Genomic DNA, 24,922 nt, shown 5'->3' on the forward strand with positions numbered 1-24,922 from the left:
CCATGAAATGTTTTTTTTTTTTCTTTCTTTTTAACATGTATGGACATATCAAGATGTGATCTTCATTTAAATAGTATCTTTACATAAATATGATATAGCACACATCACACCACATTTACATTTTGTAGCCATGTTTCACTTAAACATAAATGCAAATTTAACATTCGGCAAAAGTAAGTCCATGCTTGCATTTATCACTCCCTCAAATATCTCACATGCACCAGATAAGGTACAAATGATGAGAACTTCATCAGAAATGATCTGGTCTGGAAACATTTTATTTAAGCTAACTTAGACATTTAGTTTGGTTTACTCTTTGGTTCTGAAGTGTGTGGTACTATCATATCTGGAGTGACAGAGCTCTCTGAGGCCTTCAGAAAGAAGGATCTACACGCTGTCAAATAAAACGAGAAACACTGAAAAAAGGTTTGGTGTAGCCACCCTGTATACTTGAAGAGTGGGTTGAAAATTAAAGAAAAAGCAACAATATCTCTTTAGAGAGTTTGTCCAGAACAGAACTCATGTGTAATGTCAGGCTGGTGGATGAAGGGACATCATCGGGCCCAGAACAGGACATGAAGTCATCAGGCCCGTAACTGGAAACTGTCATCAGGCCCAGGCAGAATTCCCCATGGTTAGTCTTAGAGTGAAAGGGTCAGTGGACTCTGCCATCCCCTGGTGTGACATGAAATTACCCTCTTTTGACCCCTTTAATTAACTGCCTCCCATGAGCATGTGTGTGACAATGCCTGTGAGTCTAGGAAGAGCCATTTCAAAGTCCTGAAGACCATCTTCAGGTGGAGAAGATTTCAAACAACTGCCCACTTATCCAGGCCAGGCCACCCCAGAAAGTTCAGCCCAAGAGCTGTAAGAAGTCTCAAAGAAGCCCAGAATTTGTTGGGGCCTACAGGTTGTGAAGAGGCAGCACAGTTTAGATCTACATGGCACATATGCCAGGAGGAAACAGAAAATCAGGGCAATAATATGTTTGCCCCTGAACACCTAGCCAAAGACCAGAGCTTCTAGAACACTGTGCTCTGGACAGAGAAGGCAAACAGAGGAGTTATTTGGCCAGAGCAGCAGAAGATTAGTTTGGTGAAAACCAGAGACGCCATTTGACCAGAGGTACCTGATAGCAACTGTAAAGCATGGTGCTGGAAATGATCCATTTGGGGGCTGCTTTGCTGCATCAACATCACAGAATCCACTATGAATTCATTATTGTACCAGAGGGTGTTTGAGGATAACCTATCCGCAGACTGAAGCTTGATCGAGAGTGGACCTTGCAACTTGACAATGACCCTAAACATAGCAGTAAATCCACCAAGGAAGGAAGGAAGAATTAGAGGGTTCTGGAATGGCCAAGACAAAGCCTGGAAGTGAATCCTGTTAAGATACTGTGGGAGTATTTAAGGCGAGGAAGGAGGCAAGAGCTGCTAGTAAAGCCAAAGGGGCACTTACTTTTAACACAGACAGAAATAACATTTTTCTTAATTTCATCACCTTTATCTAAAGATACTGTTTAAAAGAAGATCAAATCTTAATATGTTCACCAATGTTGAAAAAGAGAACATTTTGTGAGGTGTAAAAATAAGTGCAGATTGCAAAGTTGCTAATGATAAAAGCTCAGTCAAGAGCAGAACAAAATGATTGTCAATTTTAAGTTGCCTCAAAAAATTTCAGAGACCCACATTTTTGGGTTTTTAAAAATCAAGGAATCTAGTCTTTATATTTTTATTGTGGCTCAAATGTGTTTTTGAAGCTATTGAAAATGAGTTCTGCCCTCCCACAGCACCATTTTGTTTTTGTTGTGGGCACCGTCATTGTGTGACTTGTGTTCTCCTGGTTACCAAATGGGTGTTAGGCAGCCAAACAGGAATATTTGACGAGTTATGTCATTACCGTGATGGTATGAAAGTCTGCATCATTCACATCCTGGTTGTCCAAGTTTGTGGATTCAACCTAAAAACATTCTGTGCATTTAATAAAAAAACTCTTTAAAATGACTCACACCTTTTAATTTTGGCTCAGTTAAACGTCTTGGCTACCAATCTTCTCACTCCATTATCATGTTACAATTTGTTTCACCTCCTTGGCTGTGCTTCTTTGATTCCTGTCTTATCAGTTACAACTTTGTCTTGCTTACCCCGACTCCAAAATCAGTAGCATCTGCTGCCACCCTGAGCAGTCAGACGTCCATGATGAGCAGATGTTATAACAACAGCAACATGCATACTACAATGAGTCAACTAAACTTGTTCTAAGAGTTACACAAAGGTGAGACCATCAGAATACAGGTCCATGAATATGTAGCTGAAACCAGTAGCTGCCCCAAAGCAGACTGATACTGGATGCCCCTGTGATGTGCACTTTGCAGAAAGACCAAACAACGCAAGAATACCCAGAGTACCCCCAAGTGAGGTGGCCTACCAAACTACCATATACTACTCAAAATACAGAAACGGAGTGAAGAGACGGAGATATATCTATTTGTATAAAGAGATCAGGAGAAGAAAGCAAAATCAAATGAGAAGCCAGAGTTGTAACCAAAAGATCAAACTACATAATCATCAAGTTTAAAATGCTAGGCAGAAATCACAGACCATAATTCCAGAAAAGGATGCTCAGTAACTAAGCAGGCAGCTGGAATAAGTAATATTCACCTAAATATATTCCAGACTTGTTTCATTAGTAGTTCTATTTGTGTTGCATTTGTCTTTTTTTTTTTTTTTCCCCCACACCAACCTATGACCTCCCTAAATATGTTGTCTCTCTGTCCTCTTTCAGGGTGGAATGCCAGGCTATCAAGGAGGAAACCTTCCGGTGAGTATGTGTTTTATCTGCTTTGTATCAAGTGTTGAGTGTTTGAACACTCTGAAGGGGATTTCTGTTCATATCTTGGCCACACTGATTCACATTCATCCTATGGGTACACAAAATGTTGCTCTGGTCTCCCAAGTAAAGGAACAGAATAGTTGCAAATCTGATTTTACATGCCAGTAGCCAATGATGTATTTGGGCTGGTACCTATGGAGGAATATTTCGGACAAAATGAAATAAATAAATAAATGCGTAAATAAATAAAAGTACTGTGAAATGTGAGCATAAATAAATAAATGTGTCATGAAATGACAGCCTTAATAAATAAATATGTCATGAAATGAGAGCATAAATAAATAAATGTGTCACGAAATATGTTTTTCGTTGCTTATTTATTTATTTCATTTTGTCCGTAACATTCCTGCAAACCGTCATGAAATACGGCTTGAAATAAAACTGTCACTTTCACTCATCAAAGTTGAGAGGGTGGGCTCTAACACGCCCTCTAGTTACTGATTGGTGAATCGATAGCACAAGAATTAATTAGAAAAATGCTTACTACTGCCGATGAAATGGATTCTGCCGAAGATATTACGTATTTCAGAGAGAGAACTGAAGATTTATCGGAAGAAATTACAATGTTGGCGGCCCTTTTAGAACTGAGTATTTGACCCTTGTTTTACGAGTAGAAAGTCAGTTGCATATTCGCAGCTACTTTTTCAAACAACTGTACAGCTCTGATCAGTGGTAAAGTTGTTCAGTTCAAAATATTAGGTGGAGCTGCTTTGGGCATTCCATGTCAAAGTACCTAAACTAATACAGCCGTTGCAGCTTACCGTATATCAAACTGGCTCATTCGTCTTGTGATCGTCTTCTCTGATACATCATACAGATCTGCAATCTGTCGTACTTTTAAACCGCATAACAGAAGGTGTTCTATTGACTCAGCTGGAATGTCAAAGGATGGACGTCCAGAGCAGGGTACTGCATCACCTGAACTGCAGTGTAGTAGAGTCCGTTCCACCAGTTCTTCGATAATTTCAAAAACAGTTTCATCTATATCGGAGTCTAAAAGGGCCGCCAACATTGTAATTTCTTCCGATAAATCTTCAATCTCTCTCTGAAATACGTAATATCTTCGGCAGAATCCATTTCATCGGCAGTAGTAAGCATTTTTCTAATTAATTCTTGTGCTATCGATTCACCAATCAGTAACTAGAGGGCGTGTTAAGGCCCACCCTCTCAACTTTGACGAGTGAAAGTGACAGTTTTATTTCAAGCCGTATTTCATGACGGTTTGCAGGAATGTTACGGACAAAATGAAATAAATAAATAAATAAGCAACAAAAAACATATTTCGTGACACATTTATTTATTTATGCTCTCATTTCATGACATATTTATTTATTAAGGCTGTCATTTCATGACACATTTATTTATTTATGCTCACATTTCACAGTACTTTTATTTATTTACGCATTTATTTATTTATTTCATTTTGTCCGAAATATTCCTCCATAGGTACCATGTGACATCATGACAGTTTGACCATCTTCAAAACCCAAAATTTTAAGAACAGCAAAATGAGCATACTGTATGTAGTCCTATCACACCAGATCAGTTCTCTGTGAAGGTTTGGTCAAGACTTGAACACAATGTGTTAGAACATTTTCTCAGAATTCTTTGTGCTGCATTTGAATTCAGCATTGCCTCCCAGTTGTATTTAGCTGGTGGTCTTTATGGTACTTTAAATTTGATATCTCACTCTCTGTGACACCAGACAGTACCATGTGTGGACACTCATATTCGGCTTTGGTTGAAATAGAGCTAAAGAATCAAATGTTTTTGTGAAGTGCATTCTGGTAATATTTAGGAATGGCATATGAACCAGTGAAAATTTTGGGCTGATTCACATGAAATTTTGCATTTTGGATCAAACTTAAAATATAAGTTATATGGTGAATTAGGGAGAATGATTGTAATTGAGAGGGCATACCCAAAAGCAAGTGCTCAGTAGGGACTACAATTCCCATCAGGCAGCAGGACTGCGCCAGTGCTGATGGAAGGACACCAATATCAGCATACAAAGTTTTGCACTGGCCAAAGTGGTAACTCATCTAAGACCACAGGTACCGTGTTTTCTTCTCAGCTGATTTGAATTACAGTTTCATTGTCTGACTGGATTATGGCTCTTGTCCAAGAGTATGTCATTTTGTCTCATCGTGGATTGTGTTTAGCCATGTTGTTTTTCACCATTTATTTTTATCTGAACACTTTCTGAGAAATACATGCAGATCCAAATTGGGTGGACAGCGTTGCTAAGCCCTTAAAAGGAATACTCTTTTTCTCATCACCCCAAAAACATTTTAAACTCCTGTAATAGATTGCACACCACACAGAAAGAGGTTTGGGGGCAGCCGCCCATATACTTGAATCTGGCTACCAAAAATAACGAAGGTTGGGGTTCAATGTTACAGATTTCAGTCCAGAACAAGAATAAAGCAAACAGGCAAACATGGTGGTTATATAGTGGGAAACAGGAAATGATGTCATCAGAGAGGAAATGAAAGTGACGTCATCTGACCCAAGTGGAATTTCCCGTGATCAGTCTGTCAATGAAAAAGAGCAAGGATTAGTGCACTCTGCCATGTCCCAGTTTGGCGAGGAATTGCCATCAATTGAGCCTTTTAGCTGCATCCCATACGCACGTGTGTGACACTCATAAACACCTCTTGTGGTGAGTTTCACTGTTGTGAAATTGCATGCAAAATGAACATTAGAAAATGTTAGACGAGAACAGGCTATTCATTCCAACAAAGCTGGCCAGTCCTGTCCACTTAATTCTTCTAAAATGACATCAAGTCAAGTTTTGATAGTTCCTAAAGTCCTATAGTCTATCGCACTACTTGGTCACTTATTCATGCGTTTGTGGTTCTTTGTGTGAACAAAATCTTCCTAACGTTTGTGTGAAATTTACCCTTAACAAGTTTCCAACTGTGTCCCAGTGTTCGTGATGAACTTATTTTAAAGTCGCAGTCTTAATCCACTGGACTAATGCCCATCATAATTTTAAACACTTCAATCATGTCTACTCTTAATCTCCTTTTGTTTAAAGTGAAAAGACTCGACTCCTTTAACATTTCCTCATAACTCTTTCCTTCTAGACCCAATTTCAGCATGGTCCACAAAGGTGAGACCATCAGAATGCAGGTCCATGAATATCAGAAACCAGCAGCTGCCCCAAACCAGCAGCTGCCCCAAAGCAGACTGATACTGGATGCCCCTATGATGTGCACTTTGCAGGAAGACCAAACAACGCAAGAATACCCAAAGATAACCTACCAAACTATCACATACTACTCAAGATACAGTAACAGAGTGAAGAGACAGAGATATATAAATTTGTATAAAGAGATCGGGAGAAGAAAGCAAAATCAAACGAGAAGCCAAAGTTGTAACCAAAAGATCAGACCACATAATCATCAAGTTTAAAATGCAAGGCCGAAACTGCATACCTTAATTCCAGAAAAATATCCTCAGTAACTAAGCATGCAGCTGGAATAAGTAATATTCACCTAAATATATTGCAAACGGTTTCCATTAGTAGTTCTGTTTGTGTGGCATTTGTCTTTTTTTTGCCCAGACTGACCTATGACCTCCCTAAATATGTCCTCTCTCTACTCTTTCAGGGTGGAATGCCAGGCTATCAAGGAGGAAACCTTCCGGTGAGTATGTGTTATTTCTGCTTTGTATCAAGTGTTGGGTGTTTGGACACTCTGAAGGGGATTTCTGTTCATATCTTGGCCACACTGATTCAGATTCTTCCGATGAGATCACAAAGTGTTGCTCTGGTTTCAAAAGTAAAGGAGCAGAATGGTTGCAAATCTGATGTTACATGCCACTAGCCAATGACGTATATGAGCTGGTACCATTACAATTTGATTGTCTCGCTGGATTATGGCTGTTGTCCAAGAGTATGTCATTTTGTCTCATCGTGGATTGACATTGTCGAAGACAGTTTTTTAGCATTTATTTTTATCTGAACACTTCCTGCGGAATCCATGCAGATCCAAATCAGGTGAGCAGCGTTACAAATCCCTTAAAAGGAATGCTCTTTTTCTCATCTCCCCAAATTCCTGTAATACTGTAGATTGCACACCACACAGAAAGAGGTTTGGGGGCAGCCACCCGTATACTTGAATCTGGCTGCCAAAAATAACGAAGGTTGTGGTTCAATGTTACAGATTTCAGTCCAGAACAGGAACAAAGCAAACAGACAAACTTCTAAACACCTCTTTTAGTGAGTTTCACTGTTGTGAAATTGCATGCGAAATGAACATTAGAATATTTTTGATGAGAACAGGCTATTCAATCAAACAAAGATCACCAGTCCTACTTGGTCACTTATTTATGTGTTTGTGGTTCTCTGTATGAACAAAAACTTCCTAATGTTTGTGTGAAGTTTACTCTTAACAAGTTTCCATCTGTGTTCCCGTGTTCTTATTGAACTCATTTTAAAGTCACCGTCTCGATCCACTGGATTAATTCCCTTCATAATTTTAAACACTTCAATCATGTCACCTCTTAAGTCTCTCTTTTTGTTTAAAGTGAAAAGGCTCAGCTCCTTTTATTTCCTCATAACTCATTCCTTCCAGACCCAGTTTCAGCATGGTCAATCTTCTCTGGACTTTCTCTTGTGCTGCTATGTTTTTTTGAGCAGAAGACCAAACTGCCTTATAAAGCTTCAGTATAACCTTGTTAGACTTGTACTCTACACATCACGGTGTGATACTCGTATACTTCTTAATGGCGTCTGACTGCCAGGACGTTGATAGGGATGAGAAAGTTCAGCAACAGTCTCATAAAAGTGTAGGTGAAAGGAAACTTGGCTTTTTCACTCACTAGTATCCGTTATTTTTGTGATGTTATATTTTACATAACCTACAGCAGGAGATTCAAGCCACTGGACAAGGACCATGTTGGCCTGGTGCATGTTGGTCAAACATGCAGAGAGGAATTTCGCTGCACTTGTATTCATGACAGTGACTCTGAAATGAACTGACGACTCTGCTTTTTTCAATCAAAGCAAACCTTACATTTATAAAAAAAAAACAAAAAAACAACACAATTGTGCACCTGCGTGTTGTTACTAAGTGTGAAATGGATAAGCCACAATGCAACAAAAGCTTTTGTTATATTCAGAATATTTTAGAAGGAAAACAACTCAGGATGGAGTTAGCCACTTCTATTGTTTCTTGATGGCAGACATTTATTCAAATCCATTTTATGATGAGGCAGTTACAAGTTTAGGCTTTAATGGAAATTCAGCATTGTGATGTGTAGCAATTTAAAATTAATGTTGAATAAGCCAACTTTGGGGTGGCGCAGTGGGTAGCGCTGCTGCCTCGCAGTAAGGAGACCTGGGTTTGCTTCCCAGGTAGAGTTTGCATGTTCTCCTGTGTCTGCGTGAGGTTTACTCCCACAGTCCAAAGACATGCAGGTTAGCTACATTGGCGATTCTAAAATTGTCCCTATGTGTGCTTGGTGTGTGGGTGTGGGTGTGTGTGTCCTGTGGTGGGTTGGCGCCCTGCCCGGGATTGGTTCCTGCCTTGCACCCTGTGTTGGCTGGGATTGGCTCCAGCAGACCCCCGTGACCCTGTGTTCGGATTCAACGGGTTGGAAAATAGATGGATGGATAAAGCAACGTTGGGGTGGCGCAGTGGGTAGCGCTGCTGCCTCGCAGTAAGGAGACCTGGGTTTGCTTCCCAGGTAGAGTTTGCATGTTCTCCCTGTGTCTGCGTAGGTTTCCTCCCACAGTCCAAAGACATGCAGGTTAGGTACATTGGCGATCTTAAATTGTCCCTAGTGTGTGCCCTGTGGTGGGCTGGCGCCCTGCTCGGGGTTTGTTTCCTGCCTTGCGCTCTGTGTTGGCTGGGATTGGCTCCAGCAGACCCCCCGTGACCCTGTAGTTAGGATATAGTGGGTTGAATAATGGATGGATAAACCAACTTTGAGTCATCTTTATAACATTGTTGGCATTTTTTTACATGGTCGTGAGTTTAGACAGGCGTTAAGTTTTTAACTCACCCAGTTTCACTACAGCCTCACATCTCCAAACCAACAGAATAGGAGACTGGACCATTAATCGGACTCAGATTGATTATCTTTGGTTTAAAACATCAATTTTATCTTTATGATATGAATTACTTAATTTACTGTAATATCTGAGTTAGTTTGACTTGTTATCATTTGTCAAGAAAGCAATATGACAATGGCTAATAGTCACTTTTTATATGTAACCTCAGAGATGAAGTGCTTTTTAACTATCAAGCATTTTAAAATAAAACCTCAGGGGCTAAGCAGCTCTCTTAGAGCGTGTTACCTAAATAGTATTTCATATTCACCCTCAGAAATAAAACATCAGAGGCCAGGCAGTTTAACCTAACGTATGTTACATTTAATTGAAAGCCTAACTATTAAATAATACTCCCCAGTTATGAGTATTCAGAAGCTGAGTTCTGGTATGTGTCCACAGTAAAAGGGGTCACACCTTTTCAGCATTAATTGCAATGATAGCAGACAGATGATCACTACAATAATCGACAACTTATTAATAGCAATCTCACCATTTTATAAAGTGGAAAATGGAATAAAGCTGTACAAATGACAAAATAAGGAATACTAGAAATACACAAACATGACCAACTAGTCTTCCCTGTGTAAACTTGAAACATATCCAGATATATACATAGTAAACTTATTTTAAGAGATTACTATAAATTGTAGCGAGTTCCTCCAAACATAAGAAGAGGAGTGTGACAATGGGGGTTAAGCTCCATGCTCCCATCTGATGTTCGGGAGCCCTTGAACCCAACACCGTCGGTAATGCTACCGATGAGCTAGACAGCGAGGCAATAGCAATGGAGCAATGGAGCAAGGACATGGTATATAAAAGTGCAAAAGTGCTTTTATTTAAAATCAAACAAAACAAAACAGTGTTTAAATAAATAGTGCAGTTATTCAAAAAGATCTTCATTAAATAAATAATCCATAAAACAGAAGTGAAGTGGATTTTAAAACAACTAAAAAAATCTTCTTAAAACAACGAGGTTAAAAACATGCTGGAAGCTATCCTTTTACAAATCCGGTGCATCCTGTTTCTACTACAGGCGACCCCCTACTTCTCCCATCTGGACTCCTCAATAGGGGAGTCGCCCCTACATGCAGCTGACCTTCTTTGTACCTGCTTCTGCTGCTCCAATTACCTCACCGATCCTTGGCTCCGGTCGGCTCCTCCGGACAGCGACTTGGGAATTCCCCCGCGACCAAGGCTCTGACGCAGGGGACACCACGTCCCAAGTCCCGACTCCCGCTACCTTCCTGCGCCTTCCGGTCACTCCCGCCCTCCAAAGCAAACTCTGCGGGAGCGACCACAACTACTACTTCTGCCAGGTGCTGGCCAAACACCCAGGCTGCCTGCTAAGCTGCCGCGAGCTCTCCTGCACCGGCTCGCTTGCTTCCTCCTGCAACCTCCATTTCCTTCTCTTTTCGCTTATTTCTTCCTTCCCTTCTATCTGACTTGCGCTTCTATATATGGAGAGGGGCTATAGCAGCTGCAGCACATTAGCAACCCCAGGAACAATCACTGTGCACTAGGTGAGAAACGCCCACATCGCAGATCACCCTGAGGTCCGCTACAGCCACCACGCCCCCTCGCTAAGCTGCTCGGTGATTACTTATTTAACTAAAACGGCCTTTGCTGAGAGGGCTGTGGACCCGGTATACCACAAGGAGCTCGGCATACATGAGAACCTCCTACTCTTCGTAAGAGACTAATTATATCAGGTACGGAAATAGACAGAACCTTAGCCCTAATTTGATCCCCTTTGATGGAAGTGTCCTTTATGTATTGCAACAAACAACCACCAGTCCAATTAAGTAAATTAAACAAACAAAAGTGTATATTATGAAAACCCAAACAGAACTCTACACATATTCCCTTTTAGACAATCCTACACAAAACTGAACAAATAAACAGATACTAAATAATATGACCAGACCCTGAACCACTTGGAGACAAGTCTTATCTTGGATGCCGAAGTCCACCTCACCCAGGTGTAATGGTGGTAACGTCCCTCATAGGAAGACACAAGCGTTATAAATAAAAGGCGGTGCAGTTCACCCCGATGTCCTCCCATGGTCAGCCAGCACTTGTTTTTGCGTGTGCCTGAACAAATCTAAATACGGAGCATTTCCTGCCTTACGAATCACTCCTTTTCCCAGCTCCTTCTCCTCGCCTTTTTCAAAATGCGTGCCTCCTTGTCTTTTTTTCAGTCATGTTCATCCTCTTACCAAACACACCAGTGCATTGTATGTAAGGTCCCACAGGCGTGGTTTGGCCTCCTATTCCCCTCAAAGAGGTATCCTTAAAATGCTTAATCCCTAAGACATATATTCTAAGGCAGGGGTGTCCAACTCCAGTCCTGGTGGGCCGCAGTGGCTGAAGGTTTTCATTCTAACCATCTTCTTAATTAGTGAGCTGTTTTTGCTGCTGATTAACTTGTTTTGCCTTCGTTTGAATTGACGCGACTCAGACTCCTTAGTTGTTTCTTTTTCCTTAATGAGTAGCCAAACAATAATGAGACACAAAACAAGCCGCCACATAGCCTGAAAATAAAGAACGGTGAAGATCACGATCATGTTGGTCTGCTCAGGTCACCAAAATATCTGCTGTGGCAGAATGAGAGCAGCAACAAGTCATGATACTCAATGATGGCTTTTCATTGACAACAAGAATTGGCTTCTCATTAAGGAATTGGTTGGAGTTTGACATTCCACTTTAGCTGGTCATCTGTCAGCTCGTTTCATATCTCATTTCTGTTTGGCTGCCATTTAATGAAGAAACAATTCAGAGGACTGAAACCTTCAAACAGGGCTATGAAAATGTAGGGAAAAGGAGTTAATTAGCAGTGAAAACTGATCAATGATTAGGAAAAGGGTTAGAATGAAAACGGACCAGAGTTGGACACCCCAGTTCTAAGGGAACAAGGGGCAAAAACAAAGCACATAAAATATGCAGCATCCATCCATCCATTTTCTAACCCGCTGAATCCGAATACAGGGTCACGGGGGTCTGCTGGAGCCAATCCCAGCCAACACAGGGCACAAGGCAGGAACCAATCCTGGGCAGGGTGCCAACCCACCAACCATTACAAAATCTCATCCAATTGGAACAATGAGTGGCTTTAAAAACTTAAACCTAGGTCCATTTGGGATCTGCTTCATTAATATGCATAATTATAAATGAGGTTTTCAGAGATAAAATAACAGAAATGTACCCTTCTGAAAATAGGCCAAGACAAAAAGTGACTATGAGGACATTACACACGTCTTAGAAAGAGTTAAATTAATTCCACTGAACTAGGGCACTGTTTGAATGCCCTTTTGGTTCAATGCTGGAAGACAATAAGATCGGTGATTTAAACAGGTGCATCCCAGGACTAAAAGATTTCAACATTTTTGAATGTCTTTAAATTTGTTGATAAAGTAGATCCAGCCACGTTCTTTCAACTTAAAGGTGAATCACACTCACGGAAACCAGTTGAAATTAAGAGGAAGGACGTTTAGGACTGAAGCCAGGAAGCAATGCTTTATGCAAAGAGTTGTGGGGCTCAAACAAACTATGGAGACATGGAGTTGAAGCAGAAACCTTGACAACCTTTAAGAAGAATCTGGATGAGATGTTGGGACAGCTTAGCTATTAGCTAGACAAGCGAGCTTGATGAACTGAATGGTGTCCTTATTTATCAGATTTCTTTTGTTCTTATGGTAAACCTGGAAATACAAAGAAGTAGCAATGATGGCTCCAAACTAGCAAAGAGTTACAGCAATTATGGAATCCAATCATACAATAAAAGAACAAATCCTTGACTGAGCAGATACATTGATAGAGTCAGATTGTAGAATAGATGACAGGTGACAGGACAGCCAGCAATGACTAAAAGGTGAAAATGTTTAAAACACACAAATATTTGCTTTCTTACTATAACCCATTACAAAAGTATACCCGGACAATGCTGGGTACTTTGGCTAGTTTGAAATAGCACAGCATCCTGTAAATTACTTAACTGAATTCAGGGTCATAAGGGCCAGCGTCTTTCCTGGTAACTTTGGGCGCAAAGCAGGAAATAACACTGGACAAAGTGCCAGCCCATCAAAGGGTCCAGTCACACAATTTCAAACCATTGGTTATCCTGACAGACGTGTCTATGATGTCAGAGGGTAACACGAGTAGCTGGAGGAAATGCAGACGGACAAAGTGAGAACTTGCACACTCCACACAGACAAAAACGGGGCATGGGACAGAAAGCTGGCACAGTGAACCTATGAGATGGCAATCCTAACTACGATGTCACTATGACAGCCTGAATTAAAAAAAAAAAAAAAAAATTATATATAATATATCATGGTCTAAATGAATTAGCCTTTACTGCTGCTTTATAGTACAGCTGTGTCTGTAGTGCATTATGATTTAAGCCCCATAGTTAGATCTAATGAAAGACAGGCGAGCATACTGGGCATTTACAGCACCATAAGGTTTAAAAGGTTTCCTGTTTAAAATATATATATTGGTTTAGGGAGGGGGGTTGGGGGGCAAGTACCAACTACAAACTGGAAATCCTCTCGCTGTATGGTGAGAGACAAGTACTGTTGGCTCAGAACCATCTGACATTGCTGAAGGTACCACCCTGGTATCAAGTCCTGGGTTGGTTCCTGCCTTGTGCTGGCACTACTGTAACACACAACATGTCACTCAACATGCCACTCAACACCCAACATGCCACTCAACACTCCCAAGTGGAGAGAAAAATGAGTGAATCAATAAAGATGAAATGCAATGTTGGAAAGCTGGGATTAACATTTTCCTCTAATTTTTTTTCTAGATTATGGGTGGTCCAGCAATCTACAGTCCGGTAAGTACATGCAACCCACTGACATGTTCATGGATTTCGTGTCACTCCTTAGTAGAAAGAAGGCCTGACTTTTAACATTTTCAGCTGACATTGCATTAAATGTTATTATGAAATACTTTTGTGTAATCTCAGCAGAACACAAACTGCTCTTAAGCATTAAGAAGCCAATCTAGTGAAGCTTCAACTTGACTGATGCTGTAAAGTTCATGGAGGGCTACTTCAGCCTCCCTGATTGACTTGAGGAGTCTAAATTCATGTTTACATGGGTGGGAAGTCATTTTAGACAGTTGTGTTTATCCCTTTTAAACTTTTACTGTAAACTCCTGCATTCTGCACCTTCATTATCCCTTATGTCATTTTACTTCTGTGTTTTTTTTGTTTTTTTTTAACCTTTGGATCTTCTTTCTGATGATTGGCTGATACTTAAAATTGGGCGGGGCAACTGCTGTCACTGTAAAAATGATTGACTGACACCACACCCCCTTCCAAAAAACCCAGCTGAGGTAGAAAGGAGGAGAGAGATTTTGGTGGAGACTGGAGAGGAAGAAAAGAGGAATACGTTTTTTTCCAAGTAGTTTTTCAGCGGGTGGAGGCAGGATGTAGTTTTGCATTACGGGTTCCCTAAAACATACATCATCATTCTCCACTTCACTCCTATCCTGTAATGACTACTATCTGCCATCCCAGCCCTTTCCATCGCACCTTCCTTTATCTCCTCATCTTCCAGCAGAGATTGATCTTAACTGTAGCAGAGTTTGTACATTTATTCATATCTATGGTAGCTATTTCAAACTGAGCTACCCTCATCCATCTGTCTGCCCATAATCTATACTAATAAAAGGCAAAGCCCTCACTGACTCACTCACTCACTCACTGACTCATCACTAATTCTCCAACTCTCCTTGTAGGTCGAAGGCTGAAATTTGGCAGGCTCATTCCTTACAGCTTACTTACAAAAGTTGGGCAGGTTTCAATTCTACGCGTAATGGTCATAACTGGAACCTACTTTTTCGTCCATATACTATAATAGACTTTTGCTCGATGCCCGCGGGAGTTGGAGTTACGCCTCCCCCGTAATTTAGTGCCTGCCCATAAAAGACCGTCCGTCAGCGGCAATCCAATAGAAACACTGCCACTAAATATTCACGGGTGAAGGACTGTGCTTATGCAGAGGAAGATGAGATGGTCAGGGTGGTGTTTGGCACAAACTCAGCGAAACTGCGAGAGAATTTTTTAAGTGCCGGGTCTTAGCTAACATTAAATACAGCCGTGGGGTGGAAAAAGTCAATGTCCCGCTAAAGGAAGACAGTGTAAAAAAAAAAAAACCCCGTGCACGCAGTGTGTCACGTCTCAGAAAATGAGGAAGACGAGCTGTTTATTGATGCAGTAAGAAACAAATCGATGAATGAAACCTGTTATCTTTACAATGATTGACAAACACGGAAAGTAACTTGAACACAACACATCCTCCAAATACGAACCTGATTGAAAGAAATAATGATAATCAAATCCTTGATGATAGCAACAGTCATAACACTCACAAAACAATTACTGTATATTAACAATCATGTTACGTTATTTTTAAAATGTTCCCTTTTCTTTTTCATAACTTCTTTAACATACTACTTCTGCACTGCGAAGCATGGGTATACCCCGATCTACATACTCTCAAATAGACAAACCACACGCCATGGCGCAATGGTAGAGGCTTTGCCTCTAGCACCGACGTCCGAGGTTCAATTCCCGAGAGGGGGTGCACTGAGTATGTACGCGCGCTTCCCCTTGGTTTAAGACGTATGAAAAAATATGCGGTTAACGCAGAAAGACAGGTCACCAATTGAAGCTTTATGAATAATGGATACAAAGCGCGTTCCTAAGACTGATCAGAGGCAAATTTTATTTCAAAAGACTACCCGACGGAAGCCTTGATAAAAGCGTGGTTTTGTGCAAACTGTCCAAATATGAACCTGATTGAAAGAAATGATAATCAAATCCTTGATGACAGCAACACTCATAATGGTCACAAAACTATTACATTCACAATCATGTTACGTTATTTTTAAAATGTTTCCTTTTCTTAGCACAAACACAGCTGAGAAGCTTCGATGCATGTACTCCATAACATGTTACAAAAATAACGCATTTAATCACACTTTCAATTCCAAGCAAAGGGGAACTTTTGTCAATGCATGATTTCCTGGTACATCGATTACATTGATGCACACATCAGAGCTACAAAAATGTGACAGTCGGAATAAAGCACGTTCCTACGACTGATCGGAGGCAAATTTCATTTCAAAAGACTACCCGACGGAAGCCTTGATAAAAGCGTGGTTTTGTGCAAACTGAAAAGCAAGCAAAATTAGATGCATTACAGAAAGTGGACTTTGTGACTCTTACTGGGGATCATTGGACTTCCGTGATTAGTAATTCTAAATACATCTAATTACAAAATGTTTAATGATCACACTGTTTTAGCCTAATGTACAAAATAAATTTGGCTAAGGTTACTCAGAGTTTAAAGGTGAAGCTTGTCAAATTATCTTTTATGTTTCTGCCTTATTTTTTTAAGAAGAAAAACTGCACTTTATATTGAAATTTTTGTTATTATTATTTAAAGACAATACCATTCTGAAAATGTACTTAAAGTACTTAAAATACCACTTTATTTTTAAGTCTGCCCAATTTTAGCCAGGGATGATATTTTTGTTTCTGTTTTGAATTGAAATGCAGTTTAAAAGCATTTTTTTTTTCAGAAATTAAAAGAGCTTGAGTTTATAATATTCATGTCCATGTCTATTATTTAATTCTGTCGCCCACTAAAACACTTTTAAATAAAAAAAAAAAAAAAAAACCATCTGCGATTTGGGGCAAATTTTCATGTGTGATTACATACGATTAATCAAGATTAATTATTACACAGCCTGTAATTAATTAGATTAATTTTTTTAATCGAGTCCCAACACTAATATATATATGTGTATATATATATATATATATATATATATATATATATATATATATATATATATATAGTATATATATATATATGTATATATATGTGTGTGTATGTGTGATATGTATATATGTATGTGTGTGTGTATGTATATATATATATATATGTATGTATATATATATATATATATATATATATATATATATATATATATATATGCCAGCAACACTCATGACAATGACAACACAATTACATTGTCAATCATGTTACGTTATTATTAAAATGTTTCCTTTTCTTTTTCATTACTTCTTTAACACACTACTTCTCCGCTGCAAAGCGCGGGTATTTTGCTAGTGTATTATGTAATGCTTTTCTAATCTGGGTATACATTCTTGCTTATTATGCACTCGGTACATAACACCACGTTTGGTGCTTTTGATTTATCTCCAGGGACCACCAAGTCCATATATTTGATTACAACAACATTTATTTCTATAGCACATTTTCATACAAATAATGTAGCTCAAAGTGCTTTACATGATAAAGAAAGAGAAAAGAGACAAAGTAAGAATTAAAATCAGAGAAAACTAATTAACATAGAATAAAAGTAAGGTCCGATGGCCAGGGAGGACAGAAGAAACAAAAAAAAAACTCCAGATGGCTGGAGAAAAAATAAAATCTGCAGGGGTTCCAGGCCATGGGGACCACCTACTTGAGGAGTAACTCACTAATCGTAGTTTGTTTGCATTTGTTCTTCTTGTCACTGTACCACATCAAGGGGATTGAGAAAACATCAAAAAATTCTCATGCACGCCTCGGTGGACGTTTATTATTTAAATGTCCCTATGGCATTTTCTAATAGCTAATTATTGAAAGATTACAAAAGACATTATGTATTTTATCCACCAGGTTGTCCCCTACAGCAATATGATTCCAGGAGGTCTTTCACCCAAGAGGACCATCATCATTCGGGGCATGGTGCCTCCAGGTGCCAACAGGTAGGCAGAGTGTGCATTGGCATTGATTGGATTTATAAATAGTGCCATACTTATCCCTTATGCCCGCTGTCTACTTGATCATGGATTCCAGCATACAACACACTTTTAGTGGGTAACAAACAATGTTCAGATTCCTCTGCCTCTTTATAATTTCATTATCCTCCTGTATACTACAGGGTGGGTTTGAATAATGACCAAGGTGCAATAAAGTCCTAAATATTTAAACAACCTACTATTGCTGTGTCCCAAACATCATGGTGCCTTGAAATGGGGGCATAGTGTTCAAAAAGTGTTGTCATTTCTGAATGGTGGGACCAAAATGTATGCATATCCCCTTAAATGAAATTCTGCAATGTGCAATTGAAGCCCAATGTCTGAATTGTTTGATTTGTAATTAAATACTGTGGACCAGAGGTGTAAATCAAGGACAAATATGTCTTTCTCCCAAACATTGTGGAGGGCACTAGAACTCAAGTCCTCACTTTGGCTTCCAGTTAAGCTTAACATTCTTTTAATAAATAAAGTATTTCCCGGTACAAGTCTTTTAAGCAATAACAAACTAGAGTGCACATTAAGATCTGAAGATGCCGGCTCACTAAAGAGTCAAAGGATTAATGAAGCCACGGTGGTATGAAATGATTCATTATTAATTTTTTGAAAGGTGTTTTTATCAGGTGTTTTTTAATGTATTTTTTTGTGCCCATATGAGGTTTTCACATGAAAGAAATTCAAACATATTATGGATTTTGGGATCCTGTAAATATTTAGTTATAAAAAATATTTAGACCCATCTCTAGTTTTGTTTGGGTTTTGGACAAGGCCACTAAGTATTTATCATTGTTAGGCCGTGGCTTCAGGTTGCCTTTTGGTTGGGGGTGTCTAAAGAGATGGCAATGTCTGATGTCAGTGAAGTGACAGGTTACCAATGAGAAGGACAGGAAAAAGTGCCTGTGGCGGCAAACTGGTAGGGATACCTGGTGTTAGAAGACCTATGAAGATGTGTAACAACGTCACAGGAGCCATCAAGAGAATGTATTGTGGTGGTCTGAAAGAGGATGTTGCTGAAGGGGGTCAGTGGAGGCCAAACTTAATTGTTAAGAATAGCAGGTGGATGACAGCCAACCAGCTCTCAGTGGTGACAGTCTTTTCATGCACTGGTTTTGACCCTAACCCTCACCATAAGCCAGCCAAGTTTTCAAAGAAAGAAAATCACAAAGGTGTGGTTGTAGTAGTCTGTGAGGCAGGGCAGCCTTCTTGTTAGATTGCCACAAAGCTAGCTGCAAGGATATATATATATATATTTTTTTTTAAACTGAAAAATTATTTGTGAATTTTTAAGTTTAACACAACAGTGAGAAGCGGCTATAATATGTCGCATCACATGACATTTAGGCAACAGATAGGGCGCAGTAATAATTTACATTTGCAAAAGTTCGGTAGTAGACAATGGAGAGTTGCATCATGACACAAAAAAGATAATAATTAAGCCCTGCTCAAAGCAAGCAATTGTCACAACAAGCCATTGTCAAACTATGCCTAAGATAATATCTAAGCTTAAATCATCAGTGGAAGACCGAATTGGTAAAATGCTGAAGATTACGGTGCGTCAGGAGAGTCGAGAACCACAGCAAGCTTGACAGGAGAGGCTTTTTCTACTTGTCCTCCTTGCCCACCTCTTCCCACTGTATACCACAAGCCTATTAATAAACATGTGCCCAGCAACCTGCCAGCCCCAGAACCAGACAGACAAAAAAAATAATATTTGGGTAGAAATTAACAATAACATTGGGGTCTCAGTGTCTCATATGTTAACTTCATATCAGTTTTCCCCTGAATGGCAACAAACAGGTCAGGCACAGCATGGGTTTAATTTAATTTGGTACCTGAGAATATATTTGTTTGAATTGTTACTGACTTCATAAGAGAAATAACGAAATACGGTAGAATGCCCATGTAGTATTTTATCAGGGGATGACAAGAAAAACAAACAAGCAAAAAAAATAAAAGGTGTTAAAGCAGAAATTGTCAATGATTTCTTGAACTCTCTTTAGTACAGGCCTGGGTTTGTTGTGTTAAGGGTTTTTTTTTAATATTTGTTTTCACAGTAGTTTGTTTTATGAATAATTGTTAGGATCAAGTTTGAACTGCCCTGGTCTGGTTTACGAGTGTTTAGTTTGTTGAATTATTATTGTCATTTTTGTCTTTCCCAATTCCTTTTTATAAATGCTTCCATGTTGTTGATAGAAGCTGTACTGCATACAACCTTGCATTTGATTTTTTAATCCAAAAAAGTTTCCATTCCCCTTTCTGCTCCCATATGTGACACAGACCTGGTGCTTTTGGAGAAGTGTGATTAGCAAAAAAAGAAAAACTATGGAATCAAAATATTTCGGATAGAAAACCTTGCCATTGCTTTTGTAACATCAGTTTTTTAGAATGTTACATCCAAACCTAATCCATTGCTCTCACCAGTCCACTGAGCCTTTTTTTTCTGTGCATAAAACACCAGGGGATCTTTTGTCTCCTGTTTCTCTTCCTTAGCATCACAAGCTTTTGAATTTGCATTAAAACAGCATAAATTAGAGCAGCAACCAGCATCTGTCTGACAAAATTGTTTAATTAATTTTGCACGTGTAGGGCAATTCAGCAGTCCAAAAAAAAAAAAAAGAACAGATACTAGACAAAAATCTGGATGAAATCATTATTAGCTGCAGTGAGAATGTAGCCTTAACAGACTTGCACTTCTTCATATAATGACTGATTTATTTGGAAAGATAATGTCCAAACAATGATAGATCTGTCAAAATAATACATTTAGGATTGTTAAATTGGGTTACTATTGTGAATGTTGTTTTTTTTTTTCTCCACATTCACCAGTGTCGCAGTAGGGGGCAGTAGTGCTCCCTTGAACCCTCAGGTACCACGCCAAACACCTGGTAAAAGTGCTACAATAATTCTTTTTATTATAATAATTACGTGCACTAAGCACCCTCCACTCCACACTATTCATAAACCAATACACAATACCAAATCAATAATCACAATCCTCCACTCCCAGACGCGTTGCCCTCCTACCACCCAGCTCAGCTCACTGTCTGGGAGTTCCCTCAGTCCTTTTATATTCCCTGACCCGGAAGTATTCCCAGTCCCCAGTCCATGTGATCTTGTATCACTTCCGGGTCAGGTAAAAAGTACTTTTCTTCATCCCGGAAGTCCGTCGCTCTTCCTATGACGAACTTCCGGGTCATAGTGTCCAAATAAGTCTCTGGTCCTCCCTGCAGCTCCCTCTTGCGGCCCCTGTGGTATCCAGCAGGGCTGAGAATAAAAACTACATAGTCCATGACTCCCTGCTGGTCTTAGGGGCACCTCCATACTGCAGGGAGGGCTCCATCTGGCGGCTTGGGGGACTTGGCCGGGATAAACTGCAGTTGTCAAACTGTGGGGCGCGCCTGGGGGGGTGCTGAAGCTGTACAAGGGGGGCGTCGAATAAATGAACAAGACATCAAAATTATTTTTTTACATTTTTATTTCAAATTTAAATTTGCAAGCATATAATCACAATGAATGCATTATAACTAAAATTAAAATAAAACATTTCTAAGGCATAGATCTAATGACTAATATGTGCCTGCTTTAAAGTACACAGCCTGTCCAGGTTTGGTTTGATATTCGAGATATCGAGACACTCTGAGCTCCTTTTCTATTTGAAGTTTGTTTCTTTGACGAGTGGCGCGGCTGCTGCTGCTTTTATAGTTGCGTATTTTCAATCCAGAACGTTTGAGATGTATCGGTATCTGTCGCGAACATTCGGGTAACAGTAGAGCGCAAGGTGATAATGCGGCGCGACTGCACCACATTGGCAGCGCAGCCAGTATTGACAAATTGAGTTAATTTACTGCCTATTGGGTTATTTTCATGATACAACTAACAGCGGTATCATATTTGTCGGACGAAAATACCTCCGTCTCACGCCGATTGACTTCATCGGTGTCCTCGTTTACGAGATTTTTAAAAATTAAAAAATATTTAATCGTTTCTTTACATAAAAAAATAATTAAATAAGAATAAATAAGTTATTCTTTGTTTTTGGGATTAGAATTACTACCAAAAATCACACAAGGCATTTTAACAGTTATTAAAGCACTTACAAAAAAATAAATTGCAAATATTTCATCGAAGTTAGCTGAACACATGCAAATTTTATGGAAGTAAAAATGATATGATACCGCAACACCGCACGAGTATCATACCTTTGTTAGTTGTATCATGGATTATTCTCATCTATCTTATATTATACAGGGGACACAGAAATATTCCAGGTAGAAAAGGGGGGGCGCGAAATAGAAAAGTTTGAGAACCGCTGACCTTCGCTATTGTCCAAAGGCCCAAAAAATTCGTGCCATACCAGTGGTTGCAGTATGCTCTGCATGGGCTGAGTAAACATTGTCTGATCTGTTGGTCCACACTGACTGGCCTGTTGCGATACAGAGCAAAGCCCATGTGCCACTGGCTCGATCCCACTAGGTTTCCACACTGGTAGCAGGTGTTGAAGCTACAGGAGTGTGTAGGCTGATGAGCAAACTGGTGTTTTCAGAAGGAAAAAGCTTAGGAAAGTTCAGCTCAATGCAGGGACTCTGCAGTCATGGGATCTCAATCTAGTTGAGCATCACTAGTGATGATGTGACATTAGCTTCTCAGGAGAGACGACAAGGTCGTTTACCATGACTATGAAGGTATTCTTTATTTTTACAGCTTTTTTTATTAAGTATTTATAAAATACTGAAGTGACCTCTTTAATATCACTGCCATCTCTCTTTTTCTGACTTTAGGTTTCACATCAACTTCAAGGTCAGCTACTCAGGTGATATCGTGTTCCACTTAAATCCTCGCTTCACGGAATTCATTGTTGTAAGAAACAGCTTCCTGGGTGGCTGCTGGGGCCGAGAGGAAAAAGAACTGGAGTTCAATCCCTTCCAGCCGGGACAGTACTTTGATGTAAGTGTTGCCCCTTCCTGATGGTAACTTGTATCCATCATGAGATGCTGGTGAGTTCAAGAAGCTGCTGATTAAAAACGAGGCAAGCAGACAGGCAGAGAGAGGCTTAGAACTCCAGAACAGCAATAACACATGGGGTCGAAGTAACATTATTGGTCTCACCGTACTGTAGTTTCATTTAACCACTCGATATTCTCATTCAGCATTCTGCCAGGCAGGACATGGTGGTTCAATAGTTGGATTTACTGCCTCACAGCTCCAGTGACTCTGTCTTGTTCAAGTTCTGGTCAGGCCACTGTCTGTGTTCAGTTTGTATGAATCTGTGTTCTCCCTTTCACATCCTAACTCATGTGGATTACACTATAATTTACCCTGGTATTGGTTTAGATGAGAGGGTGCACTTAAAAGGCACCGAATTGGAAATGAGAATCATAAAATAGATAGAAATTCTTACCATCCTTCATAAATTAGATGAACCTTTGGGCTTTTAGGACTCTTCTACTTGGCCCTTGAGCAACAAGCTCAGATTGGGAATGGTGCTGTCCTAGAAAGATTCACATTGCTTGAAATGGTTGGCACATCTCCATGTCCATCCATTTACCTTTCTACTTTCATAATGTGGGAGCATCTGAACAAACTGTACATGGGATGTCAGTCCATATTGGTATGCACACTGCTACACTCCACCACATTGGGCCATTTTAGAGTCATCCACTAAACTAAAACTGAAATGATGAAAATATCCTAATAAAAAGTGACAAGACCCTAGTGGTATCTAAGACCCTAGAGATGTGTGGCCCATGATGGGGCTCCTGTGCCTTGTCTGTTTAAAAGGGAGTGAAAGTAGTGGAACATTTACAAAATTTGCAATTTTAAGATCTTGTTTATCTCACTCCAGATGGATCAGCTTTTTTTCATTAAAGTCCTCTGAGTTCTCTTCTCTTCTTTTTTTTTTTCCCCCATCAGATGTCCATCCGCTCAGGCAACCAGCGTTTCAAAGTGTACGTAAATGGACAGCACCTCTGCAGCTTCAACCACCGCTTCCAGGAGTTCCAGCAAGTGGACACTCTCGAGGTTGAAGGCGACGTCCAGCTCTCCTATGTCCAGTTTTAGTCCCCCAATATGCCAGAGTGGGTTTGATGTGCTCAACATCATTACATAGAAGTGTCCACCCTCCATTCAAAGAGACCTGACTACTCTGGTCAACAGAGTTGTTACATTTCAGATCTCCTGCTATTTCTAAATTTGTAACATTAAAAATGATCTTGATGAATCTGTTATTTCTTTTAATAAAGTGATGCTCAACTAAATCACTCTTTCATGTCTTAAGGAAATCCTTTTTTGGCTTGCACTTTTTAGAAGAAGAAATGTATAAGGAATAAATAGTTTGACACGCACTATGGAAGATTGCATTGTTTGGGAAACCAATGCAACTGTATTGACTTGTTTCATCCATCTTTGATCAGTGAAAGAGATCATCAAGTCACAACAGTGAAGACCCAGGGTCCACTATGCTGTCTGTCTCTGTGTCTTCATTCCTGCCTTTTCCCACCGTGCTGAAGAATGAAGAAAATGAGGTGTTGTCCTTCCAATGCTTGAAGTCTTCTAACAATCTGCACGTTCTTCAGTTCTGAGCAGTGTTCAAAGTTAGAGTGGCACTTACTTTGGTGAGGAAGAGCAAATGTACAAAAATTAAGACCACCAGATAGGTGAATTTATCAAGAAACCAGCAATACACACAGCCAGAGAACAGGCTAAAGTGAAAATACTGAGAAGACAGAAGTCAACCCCCAAAACACCAAAATGTTAATCAAAATCAAAAAGCACCAGTAGAAGTGCTGACATTTGCTCTGATTTGGACTTTTATTAATTTTTTCTGAGGTTCTCCTGAGGCATAAAAATGATCTTGGAAGGGTTTTCTAGGGGTTTTATACACGAGGACTCTACTTCCCTTAGGTTCTTGGAGTATAAGATTAAAAGTTTACTTTTATTTCATGTCTTTAACCTCAGATCCTCAAATGAGTGTCTCCTTAGAATTCCAGGAACAAAACTTAAAAGAAGTGGTGAGGCGGCCTTCTGCTGCTATGCACCTAAAATCTGGAATAGCCTGCCAATAGGAATTCGCCAGGCTGATACAGTAGAGCACTTTAAAACACTGCTGAAAACACATTACTTTAACA

The 24,922-nt window shown here is 39.7% G+C and overlaps 1 protein-coding gene across 5 annotated transcripts in view; it reads left to right on the top strand.

Moving 5' to 3' along the window:
- The window catches only part of LOC120538750 (galectin-4-like), a 56,862-nt gene extending 32,805 nt beyond the window's left edge, over positions 1–24,057 (top strand). For 4 of the 5 annotated variants that reach the window (XM_039768199.1, XM_039768196.1, XM_039768198.1 and 1 more), the window contains 6 exons: positions 2,788–2,823; positions 6,510–6,545; positions 13,764–13,793; positions 17,659–17,747; positions 22,577–22,742; positions 23,709–24,057. In XM_039768199.1, the coding sequence (XP_039624133.1) occupies positions 2,788–2,823; positions 6,510–6,545; positions 13,764–13,793; positions 17,659–17,747; positions 22,577–22,742; positions 23,709–23,855 (504 nt within the window). In that variant the 3' untranslated portion in view covers positions 23,856–24,057. The remainder of the gene's footprint in view (positions 1–2,787; positions 2,824–6,509; positions 6,546–13,763; positions 13,794–17,658; positions 17,748–22,576; positions 22,743–23,708) is intronic. The other variant, XM_039768197.1, reaches the window with a different exon arrangement.
- Positions 24,058–24,922: the final 865 nt, after the last annotated feature.

Source organism: Polypterus senegalus, chromosome 11 (genome assembly GCF_016835505.1).
Source record: "Polypterus senegalus isolate Bchr_013 chromosome 11, ASM1683550v1, whole genome shotgun sequence".
In the NCBI taxonomy this organism is placed as follows: Eukaryota; Metazoa; Chordata; class Cladistia; order Polypteriformes; family Polypteridae; genus Polypterus; species Polypterus senegalus.